At 39.8% G+C, this 20,128-nt stretch overlaps 1 protein-coding gene and 1 long non-coding RNA gene across 5 annotated transcripts in view; one reads left to right on the forward strand and one right to left on the reverse strand.

The window, feature by feature from the left end:
• Positions 1-1,313: 1,313 nt before the first annotated feature.
• Mf (myofilin) lies at positions 1,314-13,281 on the reverse strand. Of its 3 annotated transcripts, none has more exons than XM_076431837.1 (7): positions 13,145-13,281; positions 12,683-12,836; positions 12,328-12,416; positions 4,942-5,085; positions 4,203-4,463; positions 2,484-2,583; positions 1,314-1,611 (listed from the first exon to the last, which is right to left on the reverse strand). In XM_076431837.1, exons 1-6 carry the CDS (start codon positions 13,242-13,244, stop codon positions 2,492-2,494), a joined length of 840 nt encoding a protein of 279 aa, XP_076287952.1. In that variant the 5' UTR covers positions 13,245-13,281; the 3' UTR covers positions 1,314-1,611; positions 2,484-2,491. The 3 variants fall into 3 exon arrangements, with proteins under 3 accessions (XP_076287952.1, XP_076287950.1, XP_076287951.1); XM_076431835.1 differs by having other exon boundaries at positions 4,858-5,085; XM_076431836.1 differs by lacking the exon at positions 2,484-2,583 and having other exon boundaries at positions 4,858-5,085.
• LOC143212744 (uncharacterized) overlaps positions 12,832-20,128 on the forward strand; it is a 56,010-nt gene continuing 48,713 nt past the window's right edge. Inside the window, exons 1-2 of one of the 2 annotated variants that reach the window (XR_013009754.1) lie at positions 12,832-13,083; positions 13,813-13,899. This is a non-coding gene — a long non-coding RNA (uncharacterized LOC143212744). Of the gene's footprint in view, positions 13,084-13,276; positions 18,406-20,128 lie in introns of those variants that run through there. The other variant, XR_013009755.1, reaches the window with a different exon arrangement.

The following is a 20,128-nucleotide window of genomic DNA, read 5'->3' on the forward strand; positions in this document are numbered from 1 at the left end:
TCCTTTTGAGTACTTAGACGATTCGCAAATGAAAAGAAGTTACATTTCAGGTGAACCCAGGCGGCCATCATCTTCCCTTCATGCTCTCTCCAGCTTTATACTACATCCTGCTACGATATATAAGTTTAATTGTAAAAGAAGCGGTTGTGATCCCTCGATATGCGTTTTTTGTCTGAGACACATACATTGTATACATAGATATTATATTTGTAAAAGGCTGATCGCTTGTGATTCGACGATATGAATCGTGCGCGATGTTAGGATGACAGTAGGCGTACCCCCTGTTCATTGCATCGATCGAATCCCGTCGATGAACGCCTATACAATGACATCCTAAAGATGTAAAACTTTCAGATAATAAACATGCATATTGTTGTACAAACCTCATCATGAAATTGCTCGATCTCTTCGCTCCACGTTATTCTGAGAGAGAGGAAGAAGATAAACATATATAGCAAATCCTCTATCGACGCAAAAAGGTGCTACACGATGGACGCAAAAAGAATATCCCCTCCATATCGGTGTGACGCGAGAGTCGCAGTCGCCGGCACAGTTCGAAGGTCCCTTGCGATTAATTGACGATGAACGTTTCGGGCGCAAGGAAGGACAGCGTATGGCGTATGGGAAAGAAAGGGACGCGGAGAGTCGCAGTCGCTCGGCCGCGCGCGATCTCTCTTTACACGCGCTGAACTTCTCTAGAAAGCCCAAAAAAAGAATAGTGTCCCTCTACGATCGATGCAAACGAACCTCCCCGAGGCTTTTTGCGTCGATAGAGGATTTACCGTAGTTACACGAAAGTATTCGAGCGACGGTATATTTGTGGAACAAACGATTGTTTAACATAACAAACGTGATATAGTATACGCTACATATATTTTATAAATAGACAGCGGATCTTATTCATGCAAAATAGAAATGTTCCACCTGAACATTATTTTCTTTCATAATACATATGTTTAAAATAGATTGAAAGTAGTATAGCGGTTTTAACGCAAATGCATAAAATCCGCTGTCTATGAACTATATAAATTATAATTTGTAAATATTAGGGATGTTCATACACGTATTATTTGAAAGTTAAACACACGTACGAATTCAATCGTTTTTATTATTTTATAATGAATTACATATTCGCCATCATTATCCGCGACCTTTCGTCATTCCAACAGAATTATAGTTATTTCGGTATGAAGAGAAAAAAGAGGGTATTCATGAAATAATAATCGAATAATTAATGAATTAATATACACTGTCATAAGAATAATTTCAAGTGCCCGCGCGAGGAACGTGTAGTGAAGTTTGTAGTCTTGTAATAAAATTTGGGCAGTGTTTTATTTTATTCGTAGACAGCACGAACGAAGAGTACAATAAACCATGGTGGCAGATAATGTTAATAAATAAAACATCATGGACGACGGTACGCACTGCGAGAAAGAAATGATAGTGTCAGGCAACAGGTGTCGTACAGTTCTTCGGGATACGATGTACATGTATACTCTTTCATATCATTTTTTTGCATTCTTTTTTCGTTATTTTATTCGGCTTTTTTTCATCAGATTCTGACGTATCGCGCGTTCCATGCGGGGCGACACGGCCATCAGTAGACGTGAGCTGTAAAAGAGATCGATCGATGGATCAGCAAGAAAGGATCACAGTTGACGGGCAAAGTGGATCACAGAACGAGGAAGCTTTGTGAGTTTCAATCTTTATCAAATTCATTTGAAACTTGTTTTACTTTAAATCAGACTTGCTCCAAAATTTAAGATGCAGAAACTCTCGAAACTTCGGGGACGCATTGGATGAAATAACAAATTAAAATATGTTGGGGGTGGGGGTGTCTTATCACAGGGAAGCATAAGTAGTCAACACAGTTCGGTGTTGTCGATGTAAGGAGATTTCTCGACTGTAGTTGTTGATTGTGGCCCGCGTCATTTTGTCACTTAGCTCACAGGACAAGGGTTTGTAGGGGTTGACTCACCCTTGATATGTACACGTGTATATATACATATTAGTTAAGTGAACATATACATAGAAGAACACGTCTCAAATAAAAGACCTATTAGAAGACATGGTGGACAGGCTGGCGACAGAAAGTTTGAAAACAACCCTTAGCACTAAAATATGTTGGTATCTAATCAATTGGAAACTTCGGGAAAACGAAGTCGCAGAGATTGAAAGGTGATCAAAAATTTCATTATAATCGAAACTTTCTGTCTTCAGCGTAAGTCAGTCACGTACAAAATGCAGACAGGCGTGCTGCGCTGTTTGAGTGTAATGTCCATTCTTCAGAGTGAATGATTTTATGATGATTCCATATTTTCATGTATAAGTGCATGTTAATCATAAGTACACCTCGTTGCAGCCAGAAATATGTACATCAATTAACGTTGTCGGCTTGTTTCACGATTATTATTCCACAGAATTAACGAGTGAAGAGGATCGGGGAACAAAACACTTGGCCACATTTTAATCTTATCGCTCACTTTGTTTCTTAATATGTGGTACGTTTATTGTACCACGGGCGAGTAAAGTGAAATACTGGAACTGGCTGCGAATAATAGTAGTAATTCGATCCTGTAATACCTACAACAGATACATTCGTGTACCATAACAATTTGTCTTTGTCCATGAATTTATACAGGCTGTCCAAAAAATATCGTAATTAATAGGGGTGATTCCTGAGGTAATTTACAGTAACTTTGTCCTTTGCGAAAATCTTTTCCGTAGCTTCGTTCAGGAGTTATCAACGAAAAACTCAGACCAATGCCGACGCCAATGTCAACGCCACGCCCAGCGCTCCTGATTGGCCCGGTGTTTTTCGTTGATAACTCCTGAACGAAATCGCGCAGAAGATTTTTGCAAAGGAAAAAGTTTCTTCAAATCATCTCGGGAATCTATTCAAGGAGGTACAACGTTTTTCGGACACCCTGTGTACTCGTTTTATCCCACTAGTTTGCACTATTCTAGTTGCTTTCCAAATGAGCAAAAAACATGCTAGTCGATCAACTCGTGGCCGCAGAGTTATACATCGTTGAAAGAGTAATCTGGCTGGTATCGAAATGGCTTCTTATCAATGGGAAGCCCGCGAAGAAAAGAAAGCTGCTAAGTCAGCAATATTGTTGTCGAGGCTTACGGACTCGCCATGTTGAATGGAAGACGTCAAATGCGGTTAAATTTTCCGTGAAACTCGAATAATAATTTTCAGATATTCCAAATGATTTCAAAGTTAATTGGAAAGTAATGGCTCTGAGATCAGGCCACTTAATGTCAACGCAAATTGCCAGAAACAAGGAATCATAGTTGGCACGATCACGCCTGGCATCGACGGTTTATAATTTTCCGGTTTGTTGAAGAGTACTACAATATCTGCGCCCGAGCCAAACATTAAGCAAATATTTAGATAATGCCAAATGTATTTTTTTGTTGTTCAAGTTTCACAATCAGCTGTTTCGCGGAAGAACAGGTTTCGCCAGATCTCAAAATAATCTCAGAAACCGGGAATCTGAGAACAACGGTAATCTGATAGCTCGATGTCTCATCGTTATGTCTTCCGTTACAACGTCAGAGAATTTTTGATTCCTACACGTCATTGTCTATTTAGATACAGTAGATTTCGTAACTAGCATTCGGTTTGCGGATCTTGTATGTTCGTCCGTGTGGTGCAATTTATTGTGCTAAATTGATTGGTATATTTTAGACTATCGTGGCGCAACCCTGCATAGTTCATTGGGGAATCAACTTCTCGGAACTGTTTTCCAGGAAGTCGTGCTCTTGGAGAAGCAGTAAAATTGGTGGAGGTTTTCACCGAGCTGGGAAAGTCTCTTGAAAAAGTCGCTCTAAAAATTTAACCGAGCATTTCGAGTTTTCTCGTTTCGCTCCTCGTCTGAAAAAATATCTCGTCTAGTTCCGCGAAGCTACGGTGTTTCGTTGGGAATAACAAATTGAAAATTTTAAGATTAAGACCTAAAATTTTAGGATTAAAATTTGAAATTTTTATATCTAAAATTTTAATTTCTTTTCGTAACTTGCTCAAATATGTATACACAATATTTGTGTGCTCTAACTGCAGCTAGCTCTGCATTCGTACATTACAATAAGTCGAATCAATAAATTGCGTTTTCTCTAGAAATTCGAGCAAAGCTATTTTTTCAGATAGAGAGTGACCGTATTATCCGAATTGCAGTGACAGAAAGATTACATACCGAGAGGCCTGATTGGATGTCGGCTCCATAGGTAGCTACGCTTCACAGGACTGAGGTAACTGTCCCTCAGATAGAAAGGAGTGCTCCTCTGAGCGTAGCCGGGGATATAAGGAGCGTAGCTCGGGTACCACCATGGGTCTCTGGTAAACGCACTGATAGGCGCCATTGGTGATGGATCGAGGAGATCGAACAACGGCTTCTTGCGAAGCAATAGAGACGGTAATAAAGATGGTATTAAACTGGTGTCGTCTAGTAGGTTACCTGAAATTAAATATTGTATTCAAAATTATAATGATCTGTCCCCGTTCAATTGTTCAGACTATCTCTAATAGCAAACACTTCGACAACAACGAAACAAATCACTTCGGATACTAGAGTTCCAGATCCAAGTCCAATTTCTTAGCCGCGAAGCCGAAATAAATAAAAAATAAATACTGGAGCCCCAGATTATAAAGCTTTCTGAAGAAATATTAATACAACGTAATTGAATTTCAATTTAACTTTGGAAGATCACTTTTGAAATAATCTCGATTCACAGGAGCAGAATTCGCAACAACTGTTCAATAAATCAAATTCCACACGATCAAGTTTCCTGATTTCACTGTCTTATTCTCCACTGCAACGATCAACACTAATTCATCTATCTGATACTAACGTGGTTCGTCTTTTTCAGACTGTTCGAGTGTCAAGATTCTACGGACTGGTTCTAACAACTGAGGAAGACTTCTCTCGTACTCACCGTAGATGTCGAACAATCGTTTCGTACTGAGCGGCGGGCTTATATGCCGCTTGAGCAAAGGCGTTTTGCTCGGATACATTCTGTCGATGTCTGCCAAGCGGTTCAGGTGATCGGTCCAAGCTTTCTCAGGGTCGAATGGTTTCGCTGTATCGTGATATTTATGGCAATGAAAGAAAAATTCGTGGCAATGAAACGAGCATTCCTACCGGCGAGTGCATCGCGAACGTGTTGACACAATGCATCACATAATAATTGTATAACGCGATACTCGCGGCCAGGTGTTCGACGTTCGGCGAACAGATAAGTGTGTCTACTATTCCATAATTGATATTCAAAATCTCGAATATTTGCTAGCCATTTTCATTAACAATTTTTGCTAGCTATTTTCCAGAGTGATAAAAGGTTACGATGCTTTTCTGTTTCACAATAGTACATAACCGATTCAAGAGATCGATTAATGCTACTATTCGTTTCAACGAGTTCGCGCTTGAGCTCAGCCCACGTAGGAATGCGATCGATCGACTTATGCAACGCCTGGAAGTCCACACTGATCGTTGCACGGATTATTGTTCCTTCCCGCACTATTATATACTTTTAATATCATATGAAACATTTACATAAAACCGACAACAACGCGTAGATATCTGGGCGTTGCATTTTTACAACGAAGCGCGTCTCGTATCGTTTTTAATATAATTCAGAAATATTTAAGCATTCCAAAAAATGGTTTTCTTCATTTACCAATGAAACGTTACGAAACACGCTTTGAAAATCTTGATTCGATATGTAAGGAAGAGTCGCGTCGATTTTTCTCGAATCCACGCGATTCCTCGTTACGAACCGACACGTTACAAAAAGAATAGACACCTTCGAGCGAAAAAGGACAGAAATATTAATAACAAATCTCTACAAAAATGAGTAGCTGTAAATTCAAACAGTGAAAACAGTAGAATTTTAACATATTCAACGTATTCAGAAAGAAAATAAATGTCTAGTTCTCTCCAGTTTGTCGTAATTCAGGTAGAAAATTTCTGTTTTGCATAAAAATCCGCTCTCTATTAATTCCAGTCCTTTTTCCAGGTCGAAGAGACTACAGAAACTAGAAAGTCCACATAACAACATGTTCACTAGTGTATGGAGAAGCACGAGCTTGTGCTCGTTCGTATCACCACCCAATGGATCATTCTATGTATATCAACCACGATCTACAATCTACAAACGACACCTGACGTCAAAACCGTGCGTATCCATCGGTTTGATTCATTCGCGGCATGGCCGGAATCTGCCGAATTAGGTTTCTGCGCTCCATTTTCTCTGATTTAGTGTTTTAGCTGGAAGCTGTGGCCCCGAATGGGTAAAACAAATCATCAGCGTTAATCGACAGCACACGTTAACTACGGATTGCCCTTAGGCAAAAGAAAGTTAGTATGCTGCATCGGGTCACAGATCGGAGTCGTCAGATCAGGGGAAATTTGCTCGAATCGAGGGGAAGAAGTTACCCCCTCTTTGTCGGTACTTGATTAGTCACGTGACATTGTGACGTATGTGCGTCAGGGTAGAGTGGGGGACAAGTATTAATCTGGCGACTCTGACCTTGACAAAGGTGTAATAGGAGTTGATTAATTGACAAAACCGAGTTTTGTAAATAGAGGAAATGGTCAAGAAGACTTTCCTCGTTAAGAAAATTTGGTTCCTTTTATTTGAAAAATGTGCACTATAAATGTAGAACGATCCGCAACTTTTACAGTCTACAGGCTTGTTCTATTTTGATGTGCAAAGGCCCTATCTTCAATTTTAATTGAGCTAGATTATTTTAATTTTACATAGATTGTGTTTCAACGTCAATCGATGAAATTTTTGTAGCACTATGTAATGTTTGGCCAAAGTTTGGTGATTAATAGACAGCGAAATAGAGATTTATTTCCTTTCTTAAGATACAGTGTGAACCTCGTACGTGACCATCTCAAATAACTCGTAAATTATTCATTATATGTTCTCTCTCTCTCTCTACTCATTTTTGTCATAAATGCATAAAATCCGCTGTCTATGAACACACTGTTCCGCGATACTGAAGAAAACTACAGAATGACAAAATATAACATTGGTTTTGGACGAAATTCAAGCATTGTTGAAACGGCGGACTCGGTTTGTCAATTACACAGCTCAGACGTTAATCAGGATGCAGAGTGTTAGGGAATGGAGGGTTCTGTCCCTGTTTCGTGTTTTCGTAAGCCGTGCGTGTTCCTTCTAGTTCGTGACTAATGAGAAAATGAACTGGTACAGTTGTAAAAGCTTCAAAAGCTGGCGTTCCATATCCAAAACTATTTGATTTCTCTCTGTGAACAACGAGAAAAAGTGCCGACGCTCTCGCCAAAGAAACAAAACCAAAAATGTAGTAGAAACTGTGTGTGTAACACGACGTCACGTTGTAACTGTTGGAAAAAGCATACTGACCTGATTCGACAAAAATTTCTCCTTCAAAAAATCGTCCTCGAAAAATCAGAGCTCCGACACACCGGGCCTACTCGGATATATTTTCCAAAAAAGCATTGATTACGCTCGTTTAGCTGCTACTCCAGATTACTTACGAGTTACTCGGACGAAATATTGTTATCTCTGTTAATTACTAGAAGAAAAGCTCGGTCGCTACACCTACGGTGATATAGTCATCGTCAAAACTAAAATATGTTCGATCCATCTTCCGTTTCGTATTGTCTCTCTGTTTTTCCTTAGACTCTGTTGTCTTGTGGGTGCTAATCAGTGTTCGTAGGCTTGGCTCAACGAGGTAATTATACCGGGTGGCTCGTAAAATATGCATACTATGCGTAAACTACAAATATTGATAATCATTTTTACGGAAACTTTAATTGTATAAGTACTATATGCAATATACAATTATTTTCTTTCATCTGGCGAGCATAGATTGCATTTCACGAAACACCCGGTACAGTTAGACTTTTTAGATTACTTAAGCTAGGGGCGGGGTTGGTGGGGTGGGGGGTCGAAAGGGAAGGGTAGGGTTTTAAAAAGAATGACATGCCATCTCCTGAAAAAGACAGAAATTTTTGGGTCTGGTTGCAATTAATCGTCAGTTACTGCCTTGTTAGTTGTAACAATACTTAAATACGCCTGAGCATTATTACATATTACAGCATGTATTAATCAAAGTGTGCTACTTTTTATTCATTTACATCGTCCTCGCGTCTTCCAGTCTGTTTAAATAGAATCTTGCGATAAGAACAAACTTGGGAATGATTATTTGATTAAACGGGAAGACTTGGTAGCAAGAATTAGAACGCGGAAGCGTCGAGAGAAAATTTCCAGCTTTTTCAAGTTTGGCGGCCATTTTTGGTTCTCGTTTTATTTCCGTTTCTCTTTGCACCGCGGTGCGCTATTTCTCTTTCTGTGGTTTCACTCTCTTACTACACTTCTCTTGGATGTACGTTCACGTACAATGCCATTCAGTTCCCTGCTAATTGGCACGGAAAACTCTTTCCCGATCCATTCCCGAGGTGTTTCTTATTTAAACTGCGACCTCCACCTCAGCTGCAAGAGTTAAGCTTTCAAAAACTTCGTAAAAATCACGCAAAATTGTTCACCGAACAAAATCACCGTAAAAAATAGCGCAAGATCGGTAGCCAAAGTTTTGCGGACGCGCCGAACGAGAGGAGGACACAGTCCCCAGGGAAAAAAGTAGTTGCTCGTTGAAACTGGTTGGTTTTAATTATTCGTGCCATTCAATTTTTATTACACATTTCTTGTACACAGTGTGCAGCAGCTTTCTCGTGCTTGTGAAAAATAGAAACACATCGTGGGTAGTTTGTCCGTGTTCGACCACTGTTTCGAGATGGTTTCGATCGCTAATGATCCATTTCCTCTGGTTTCAGGAACCGTGGAATGTCGTAATAATGTTCTCTCGACGATCGTTCGACGAAAACGGCGGCGCAGAAGCTCTGCGTGGACTCTTTCGTTCATCGATCGGGGGAAAAATCGATTAGTGACATCGGTTAGCGACGTTTTCGGACCGTTAATTCGTTACGATGATTATACGAACGATGCGTAATTATTCTGTACTCGGGACTCGTTGTGTTAGCGACATCGTGTGAAAAGTCTGAAGCCAAAGGGATCAGATGAATTGGGCCATTGTGGAAAAATGAAATCGTTTGTAAAACTATTTTTAGTCGGTTGAATTCACGATTAGTGTCGAGAAGTGCGTACCTACTCAAGCTACGGATATTATTGGAACACCTAGTATATGATAGTTAGTGGATACAGGAGGCTGTCAAACGTGACAATCAACATCTTGAGCGTTGGCAGTCGCAGCTGTTCAAATGTTTCGAGCCGCCCATTAAATTGTAGCAAGACGTATATGTCCACTGCGCGTGAAACGTAACTTGATCGAGATGTTGTATCACGCTGTAAAAAACAGGTTGTCCCAAAATGTTGTTTTTCTTGTACAGGACGATTCGTAAGGTGATTTCAAACAACTTTTTCCTTTACGGAAACGATCTCCACAGCTTCGTTTAGAAGTTATCAACGAAAAACGCGGACCACTCGGCGCGCGGCTACGCCAATGTCAACGCCCCGCCCAGCAGGATAGAGTCGCGCTTCGATAGGTCCGCGTTTTTCGTTAATAACTCGCTAACGAAGCCACGTAGAACATTTTCGCAAAGGAATAAGTGACTTGAAATCTCTTCAAGGATCTATTCAAGGAAGTACAAGATTTTTGGGACATCAACGATATTTCATAACAAAGCGTGGGTGAAAATTATACGTTCGCCAGCTGGCATAGTTCATCCTACGCGCGGGTATTATCAAACTGAAAATTTCTGCCAACAGAAAAGACCATGAAAATAAAATTATTAACCCTTTGCACTCGGAGCTATTTTAACTGGAAAATGAAACATTTCTTCAATGATTCTTTGTGATGATCTTTTAAATTTGGTGGATACGAAATTAATATGATATGTAGCCTTATGTAGCCAACCAAAACGTATAGATTATTCAAAACCTTTCGTATTTAACATATTTGCACAAATTATAATTCTGAGACTATAAATTAATATATTGGCGAGCAAAAAATGGATATTCAGAGAAATTTATAGAATTGTTAGAGCGCTAAGGGTTAATTTTGAGAATGGTCTCCGCGCTCAAGACGTGAATCGGGTTAGTCGAGTGTTAGCGATTGTTGTCAAGGACGATGGATTAGTAATCCTTTCTTCTAATGCAATGACTAAGTCGCACTTTGGTAGTAAGCGCGCTTCGCTCGTTCGTCTGCCAGTGTCGTATAATTTGTTGTCGCCTAACGTCGCTCAAATCGACCATGCGATTGAGATAAAGCCACTTGTTCGGTCTAGTGCCTGGAAAGAAATTAGAATCAGAGCTGCATGCAGTCCGTGTGCTTCCCCATTCATCCGGCGAAACGACGTACAGGACACGTACGATGAAAAGATCACGAAATGAATGATCGATGATGCGGTGATCCATGATGCCTGCGCGTTTCGTCTGTCGTCTGATCGTCGTTGTTTCCATCCGTCGACACTTTCTCGCACACTGACCCGTCGACAATGACACATCCACCGATGTTTCACTTGTTTATTAATCGCATTAACTCGTTTCTTAATCTGGCTATCACCACCAAAATGTTCGGAATAATTCAAAATAATTTGTTAATCCGTTACACGAAATCAAAATAATTTTGATTCAAGAAGAAGGCTGCGGATCTTTATGCAAAATAAAAGTAAAGAGTGTAAATTAATTATTCTCAGCTTATTAAGATTGAAGATTAAGATTGAAGAATTAACTGTCCTTGGAACTCCAAGTTTACAATTTTTATCTTCCATAAACATTCGCAGTCTACTTGTAAATGATTTTCATACCGAAATTCGAGAAACTGTCGTTTGTCCATGAATTAATTGAATGAACAATTACGGAATGAACTACCGCGACCATGTTACGAGAAGAAACCGTGTATTCTCTAACTGTGATTAGACGAATTAGTCATTAGTTGCTCAAAACCAGACATTGCCCATCTCCGGTACAGTGTGCAAGTTCGATTAATAGCGAGGAGCGTCGATCATCAGTGGATGTCAGCTGTTGCTCCGATTGTCGTTAGAGGTGTTCTTTAATCCTGATTCGTTTCTGCGTTTCTTATTTTTTTTTTCGTTTTCATCACATAGGGTTCGTTTGTGTTCGTGGTACCAGTCGTGAAGCAGACAAGTCTTAGTCATATTTAAATATAATTTATATATATATATTATTGTATATATTTTATACGTACGTAATGCATGTTCTCATATAGCGACATATAAGTATGTATAATAACTTAGATACAAATTGTTGTAATAATTAGTGGTACACAGATGTGGTATGGTATGAAGGTAGATAATTATGAGTTCTCGAGTTAACTAAAACAACGGCCCGATTCAAACACGTACGTCCAACAATGCATACGCATTCCACACATCGGAGGGGATGACACAGGTGACATCATAGAATTCCCACTATTTTCGAAATCTCTTCTTTCTTTATGGTTTCTTTTATTCTTTTTTATTTTTTCATTTTTAGTTACGATCGAGTGCAGGCAAAGGTGGAGGGCTTTGGGGGTACGAGACGAATCCTCCTGATGGCGTTTCTGGCTTCTGAAAAGGCCCTTGGAGGGATGATTCATTCATACAGGGTGTTCTAACTTGCTCGTGCTATAACTCTTCCTTTGTCGGCGATATTTCATTGTTCAGAAAAACTATGGCTCGAAACCTATACTCGGAAAGTAGCTATAAAATATTATAGAAGATATTTTATAGGAATACAAAGTGTCAAGGAAGTAGTTCGAAAAAGCTAACCAGCACACCCTGTATAAACTTAGGAAACCGCGGTATTTGTCTTTTCCATTCTTTTGGCGATTCTTGTCGTATCGTTTGTTCTCTCTCGGCGCCCAGAAGCCAAAAGCGCCGGGTTACATTTAACAAAGAACTTAATTAACTAAGGAAACCCCGAGAACGAGCGGTTGTTATAGTATAACAATCATTCGGATTAACAGTACACAGAGTGATTTCGTTGGTTCCCATGCGTTTCGTTCAACTTTTTCCTCATTGATTTGCGCTTTCGTTTCGCGTCATTCGTTATTATAGTCATTCGTTATAGGTAAAGACTCTCTCGTTCAACTGTCGAGATGGTTACGTATTACACACGCCAAGCATCAAACATTTATATTTTTTTTCTCGTTTCGTTTCGCGCATTTCGATTTACTAGATTTTTTACTTGATATTCGTTTGCTGGTTTTCTTTTCTCGCTTTCGCGTATCATTAGATGTTGCTTCTCACACTCTTTTACTCTCTGTTTTGGGACTTTTCGTTTTCTTTTTGCTCAGAGTTCTTTAGTACGTACCGGGGGTGAAGCGTTCTACAGGTTTGTATTGGTGCGGGTAGATCTGCCTCGGTGAGTAACCGTAGATCTCACGGTGGACGGGCAAGTACCTTTAAAAAGAGAACAACATCTCTCAGTTCAACAATAAATATATTACATTACACAGGGTAAGAGCTTTTTCAAATGTGTCTGCAGGAAAAGTAATGCCCTAAAATTAAAAATTTTAACTTTTGAAAACTTCTACGCCTCGATTTCGCTGAAATTTTGAGAACAGATTATTTTCAGGCGAAAAAGAATCCGGAGATAAGGAAATCCACAAGAATTGCTAAATCGTAAATTTAGTAACTTGCAAGGTAAAATTTGAACGTTTGCTCACCTGTATCCAGGAACGTTGATTCGATCGGCCGCGTGAATGGGATTTTCGAAGATAGATTTTCCGAAGGGCCACGAGGTGGACAGCTCAGGGTATTCCGAGCGGAAAATGCCGCGGGGTCTGTGCGTGTGTTCGGGAGCTCTGATATCGTCGGTACCTATTCAGAAAAACAAGTTGTCTCGTAACAATCGAATTTCAAACTTGACTTTCAAGTTTAAATTAATTTATTCATCGTAGACCAGGTTTCGGAATTAATGATTCGGAGGGTCGCCCTACTAAATAGCTCCTATGGTACGCTCCTGAGGAGCTTCGAGCACTATGGCCGCCACGGTGAGCAAGACGCAAGACGGGCGGAAAATCGGTCGCCGCGAGTCATTAATTCCGAGGCCTTTCGCAGACTTATGGTAACATCAATTTATTTATTTAGAACATTTATTGATAAAACAACATGAACGTTATAATCACCTTTCAAGGCTCGAACATAACTTTGCCAGAATTTGGCTTTCCTTGTGATGGGCTCGTTGCGCCCAATCATGTCGAGATTGCTTCTAAAGCGCGCGTCCATTTTGCCGCTCTACTGAACTGTTAACCACACTCGTTCGCTGAAACGAATCACAAATATTCCATTAAACATTCAACCATCAATAAAAAATCCGATTTCTGGGTGTTATCCTTTATGTTTATCAACAGGGTGCTCCAAAAATGTTGTACTCCCTTGAATAGATTCGCGGGGTAATTTTGAAAATCTTTTTTCTTTACGAAAATGTTCTCCGCGGCTTCGTTCAGGAGTTATTAACGAAAAACGCGGACCAATCAGAGCACGACTGCAGCAGGTACGAATTCCGTCTCGGCCAATGGCAAAGCTACGCTCAGCGAGTCCGCGGTTTTCGCTCATAACTCTTGAACGTAGCCCTGAGAACATTTTCGTAAAGGTTGTTTCAAATCTTTTGACAAAACAACATTTTAGGAACACATTGTTTAATTGTAAGACTAGACTGCGGATTCTGTGATTAGATGAATTCAATATTACTGGCTCGGTATGCATAACTTATTGAAATTATTAACAGAACAAATCAATTTTGATCTAACTCCCCTTCGTTGTAATTGAGACTGACAATTTTTATTTTGCATAGAGATCCGCAGTTCAATCATCACTTCGTACGGAAGATGAAAGAAGATCGACGACGACCATAATTCAGAGGAATTGCTCTTCCATAAAGGTAACGATGCAACGTTCTTTATTTATTTCTACTTGTGTATTTTTTAAATATGATAGTAGCTTCCGCTAATAATTTGTGTATTTGTGTACGTTGAACGTTGAATGCTTTAGTAGAGTTGACAACAATGGATTAGTACAATTGTGCCCATAGTTATGAAAGTGGTCTAATTGTAAGTCATGTATTTCTTGTTTCGAGATATCTAAATGAAAAGGATATTAACAATAAATGTATTCCATATAATGTTGAAATAACAAGCACTATCTAACGGTTAATTTTTGACGATATCGTAAAGATTACATTGAATTAATTTAACTCATTTTTTGATATATTCGCACACAATGAATCGTATTTTACAAAGATGTATAAAATCTCATTTTAGTTCTGCATCTCGAAATACTCAATTACAGAGGCCATTGCGTAAGTGTTTCTTTAACCTTGCTTCCGTAAACCGGAGCCGATTTCCGCGTGAAATTCAACATAACCTTTCTCTGCGAGCCACAAATGGCTCGTCGAGCATCGATATGCTCGAATTACGTCAAAATTTCTTGATTCTATATCCGGGATTGTTCTTCTCCTACCACTCCCGAAGCCAATTCATTTTTCGAAATTGTTCATTGACACTTCCCTCTCTAAATGACAGCATGGCCAAGCCACGAGTACGATGCCACTGCGAAATTCGACAATTTCAGCGTTTGTAACGCTAGTAGGCTGTCATCGGGGCTAAAAATACTAAAAATTATCGACGATAATTCCAAACGCGTTTGTTGGCATCGTATCCTTTTCTAATTATAGAGGACGCTTTTTTCACGGTCGATTTCTTCATCGCTCTCGATCATTTCCCAACTACGTTTTATTTTACATTCCCGGAAACCGCGCGCGCTTCGTTCCCGCCATTCATTAATCACCAGAGTTTATTATCTACGTATTTTGAAAATGTAAAATATATCGGGACTATTTCAATCAGGGTTCCCCAACTTTTTTTCTACATCGACCCCTTCTAAAAGAATGATTTTCTGAGCCCCTTACATTTTTCTGTATAATATACAGCATACAACATAATCATAATATGTACTAATAATTGCACATAAAGTAACTGAAAGATAACAATTTGACTATGAATGTGAACAGAAAATTAGATAGAACAGGTTTATCAGTTTTATGTCTTATTATTTTCGAACTATTTTCATTTTTCATTTCGACCCCTTCTAAAAGAATGATTTTCTTAGCCCCTTATATTTTTCTGTATAATATATAGATTTCCTATTTTCATTTTTCATTAAAAAATTCATAAGTAAGATTTCAGAAGGACAGATTGTATGCAAATCTATATTATATTTGTGCATATTAAAACTTGAAGTTAAACATATTAAAAATTGAATAAAATTTTGAAACAGACCCCTGGAATACTATAGACCCTTCTGAAACTTCCATCGACCCCGTGAGGGGAATCCTTGATTTAAATGAATTGTTAAGATTATGGACGAATTATAATAGATAGAATTCTACGTAAAATTTGTATATAAGTGTGGGAGGGAGGAAGCAAATGATCAATGAGTAGCACGGTTGAATGGATGAAAGCCTGAATTTGGACCAACGATTCGAAAACCACTATTGTTCCTGTTGTCGAATACCGTGCCGTATTACGGGTATTACGATTGGCCACGGCATTCCTCGAATCAGCCAATCGAGGAGTGCGACAGAAACACGAGCATCGTCTTTTCTTTTTGTTGACGCAACGGGCCGCGCCGCGCCGCTAATTTTAGCGAGGCGCGCACTTCATACTCGGCCTGGATCATCCGAACGCTTTCGCGCGTATTCCTATTTCATTCTCAGCAAGAGCGATCGAAGGTCATCCGAGTAAATTTGGAATACGTAATAGAATTTAATCGCCGCCCGCTAAACATTTATTTCCGACGGTTAGATTAATTTTCTGGCCGTTACGATCGGCACAGCGCGTCTCTAATCGCTCATCCTGTTCACGAGCTTTCTAGTCATTGATCACTGGAAACCATTTAGCAATAACTGTAGAATAATGATTTTATTTTTTGACGGAATTGTTCAAAGGAAAGTTTAAAAAATCACTGCAAAATTATAGATAAAATTATTTCTTATTTTATTTAGGGAAAATTTGTGCCCTAACGCGCGCTGGGAACCATTTACTAATAAGCGTGGAATAAACATTTTATTCTTGGCAGAATTGTTCAAACGGAAGAAATTAAAAAAATTATTCTGAAACAATAGATGAAATTATTTCTTATTTTATTTAGAGAAAATTTGTGCCATAACGCACACTGGGAACCATTTACTAATAAGCGTGGAATAAACATTTTATTCTTGGCAGAATTGTTCAAACGGAAGAAATGAAAAAAATTATTCTGAAACAATAGATAAAATTATTTCTTATTTTATTTCGAGAAAATTTGTGCCAGAACGCATCATTGGAAGCCATTTACCAATAAGCGTAGAATAAACATTTTATTGTTGGCAGAATTGTTCAAACGGAAGAAATGAAAAAAAATAATTCTGAAACAATAGATAAAATTATTTCTAATTTTATTTAGAGAAAATTTTTGCAACGACCCAATACATTAACTAATCCCATAACGCTATCGTCAATATATTTTTCTAAAACCGAACATTCGCAACAACCTAATTTCCCAAAAGGGTTTACCTCGAGATTTCCCAATTAATTAGTTTGGACATGTCGAAACCGGATATCCGAGCGTAATCATTAAGATCGCGCAAACGATTTGCCCTTGACGAATCTATTAGTCAGCGCGACTAAAAAGGGGAAAATAAGAAAGTGGTCGTGTGGTAGCGAACGATGCGCCGCGTGACGTAAGAGTCCCGGATTCGCGGTCGCTATATTTAGGCTGCCCGGGCCCCGGTCCGTTTTTAGTTGGAAACAGGTGGACATCGAAGCTGTGCGAAGGCAGCATAGCCGACGAGTCTCCGCCTGACTTTGACCGATTTTCACGAACTCCCATCGGAATGGACTCCATTATGCTCGCGGCGCGGTGTCGCGACGATAATGACCCATTAAGAGTGTCTACGCGTCTTCCCCTGAATCCCCATATTCTAGCGAGGAATCATTGGACCGGAGTCAAGAAACAGTCAATGATCAATGTATTGGGTCATTACAAAAGTTTCCAACAGATGGTGTTACCCATGCAACAATAGCATTAAACAAATCGTATGTTGCAAAATTGTTGCAATTGACAGGGATGCTTTTGGGGTGATTTGAAACAATTTTTGTCGTTGCGAAAATCTTTTCCGCTGCTTCGTTCAGGAGTTACTAGCGACAAACGGATTCCGGCCAATGCCGACGCCAATGCGCGCTGTAGCCGCGCGCTGTAGCCGCGCTCTGATTGGTCCGTGTTTTTCGTTGATTACAATTGCAACAATTTTGAGACATTCTGTATATGTATAATACTGTTGGAAAGACCACACCTTCGGTTGCTTTTTGACAGCAGGTTTAGAAATGTTTTTAACAAGAAATGCATTGTCGTAGAGCGATGTTCCGAAAAGGTTCTACTATTCGGTGAGAAGAACATCGACATCTAGGTGGATATGTATCCTGATCGGGACGCGTGTGCGATCTAGATGGCCTCTAAAAATACACGCGGCGCGGTCAAGCAAATCATCTGGGGCGTAGGTCCAAAAACTGAAATACGCCCCGACCGGCATAGCTTATCGTAGATGCATAGATGCATAGTTTCCTAGCGCGTTCCACTTTGCCGCGTCACCGTGGCATTCACCAAATGGCAATTCGAGCAAAAGAATTGGAAAATCGAGACGTTCGCCAGACTCCCGGCCGCCAGACACGTGGATCAGTCTGACGACGGCTGGTTGCCATTGTTGCTCATCCACCTGTCTACTCGGACGTCTGCGGTCGGTTATAGTGATCAAGCTTCATTGTAACCCGACCATAGTTGTACTACTTTCGTAGTAGCTAATTCTAATTCGTTTTCATTCACCTTTAAATCAAGCAAATTATGTATTGATTCCGGAAACACTGTTCGAATGGAATATGAAGTTTACGATTTGTTATTTTGTATTTCGCGAATAACGCAGAAAATTAATTTTCATTTGATGTTTGGACCGAATATTATTATTTTTCTCAATTACATTGCTCATAATGAAGTACATATCGAGTAATTTTATTTCGACGGGATTGTCATTGAGAAGCAACTAAATTAATTATTGTTCCCCCTTTCTCCAGTGAATGTTGAACCAGTTTCGCCGTCGAAACGAACCGTACGAGGTGTGAAACAATAGAAGCTTGTCCGCCGTAATTGTTTTGGACTTTCGGCAACGAAATTTCGGCTCGAGCAGAAAGTAGCCTTTTCGCGACGTTATATTTAGCCGGATGCGGCTGAAAGTAGTGACGCCTTAATTCGGTCAGACGCGCAGTTTAACTTGTCAAGCGGCGCGAGGCGCCTCTTGGCACTTGTGACGTACTCTGTCATATTAAGAGAATGAGCAATCTGGAGCGTGTCTCTTAAGGTATTTGTAATTTTATACGTTTTTTCTTTTCTATCACGTACCAACAATTATCGGATTTTATACAGATTAATTCAGTAATGTATGTTCCATTCTGTTGTACAACTTTCTGCCGCTTTTCAGGTAGCTAATCGTGTCGTTGAACGTTGCTATGAATATCTTTTAATTGTATCATTGAATTTTAATTTATACGAATTTTCGTTCAAACCCAAAATAGAAAATCACGTTTCACCGGTTTGCAACGAAGAGCGAAAGTAATGTAATACGGACAGGCAAGGTCGTCCCCATAAGAATAGGTGCAGGTGCTACAAGAAATGCTAAAGATAAAACTGAGGGGTACAAGAAAACACGTATAACGTTACAAGCATAACAAGCAGTCGTTATTTCGAGTAGACTGTTGATAGAAATAAGATCCCTCCCTACTTTACTTTCAACCAATTTCCAACGCTAATGTTGAACAGTCAAGCTGCTCAGGGTCTAGATTAAGCGGGTCAAAAATGCCCTTGGATAGTTTACCTAGAAAGGAACCCTTTCCACCAAGTTTCAACCCAACCTAAAATCCAGTTTTACCCCATTTCCCCCTTTAATCGCATCTAGAAAAATCCCCAAAAAATCTGACACATTCAGCATATCGAACCACATATTCGACAATTTTATCCGATTCTTTAGTTGCAAACTCTTGCTGTAAAAAATGTAAAGAATTGGTTTTCATAAACATATGAAAAAAATTGGAGATAGTACCGATGACAATATTATATTATAATCATTCAATTTACTACCAGGATGGTTTGTATTCTTTCTGGTTTTTTATTTTTTACGCACAGAGTCTGCGACGAAAAAATCGGAAAAAATTCTCGAATGTGTGGCTCGGCGTGCTGAACGTGTCGGATTTTTTTTAGAATTTTTAGACACGATTAAGCTTGGTAGAAAGGGTTCTTAGATTACCAGACGAGGAGAGGCCCAGCAAAGTCTCGAGCTGTGGTGGAAAGGGAGCGGCTATAACAGACACAACGGACTTGGCGGTGCTCGACTCCCAACTATTTTTACCCGGCCGACAGTATAAAGTACACCGCGGCGAGGTTACATAACTGCCAAACAAATCGCTGCCAATTATTATAAACAATCCCGGCCGGTTGTGATTGGCAAGGCACGTCGACCGCTGTGTCGGCGAAGCTTATGCGAACGGGGTGCACGGTGCGGCCATCTGCCTTGAATTGGTATGCGAAACCGAGACGCGCGTTGCGCCAACTATTGCGAACCCAGCCTTCCACGAAATTAGAACCATCTCGTTACGGTCATAAGTCGATCATCGGAACTATGACCGGTCACTGTTCGACAGTCATAATTCAATTATCAGAACCATGACCGCTGTTCGAGCCGCGCGACGGTCATAAGTTGATCATCGGAACCGTGACCGCTGTTCGAGCCGTTCGACGATCATAAGTCGATCATTAGAATCATGACCGCTCGTCGATGTTTAATAATAAACTAGTAGGCCGGTGATGCAACCGCGATCGAGTCTCACTGTTTATTTTTAAAGTCGATTCCCTCGCTGCCCACGCGTCGCGTGTCTATGGTGGCCACGGGTTCTCGCCGTCAACGTCGAACAATAGTTTCGTTGTTTATAATTATCAGACAGCGGATCTTTATACAAAATAAAAATGTTCCACCTGAATTGCAGCAAGCTGGAGTGAAATAGAAATTTATTTTCTGTCTCAATATGTTT

The sequence above is a fragment of the Lasioglossum baleicum genome, chromosome 10 (genome assembly GCF_051020765.1).
Source record: "Lasioglossum baleicum chromosome 10, iyLasBale1, whole genome shotgun sequence".
NCBI lineage: Eukaryota > Metazoa > Arthropoda > Insecta > Hymenoptera > Halictidae > Lasioglossum > Lasioglossum baleicum.

Excerpts from the sequence above, each read along its gene's own strand:
- Mf (XM_076431835.1), bottom strand. The coding sequence starts at position 13,244 with ATGGACGCGCGCTTTAGAAGCAATCTCGACATGATTGGGCGCAACGAG. Across the intron at positions 5,086-12,327 it reads TGTAGAACGCTTCACCCCCG|CGAAACCATTCGACCCTGAG; the intron begins GTACGTACTAAA and ends ATCACGATACAG. Across the intron at positions 2,584-4,202 it reads ACATCCAATCAGGCCTCTCG|GTATTACAGGATCGAATTAC; the intron begins GTATGTAATCTT and ends TATCTGTTGTAG.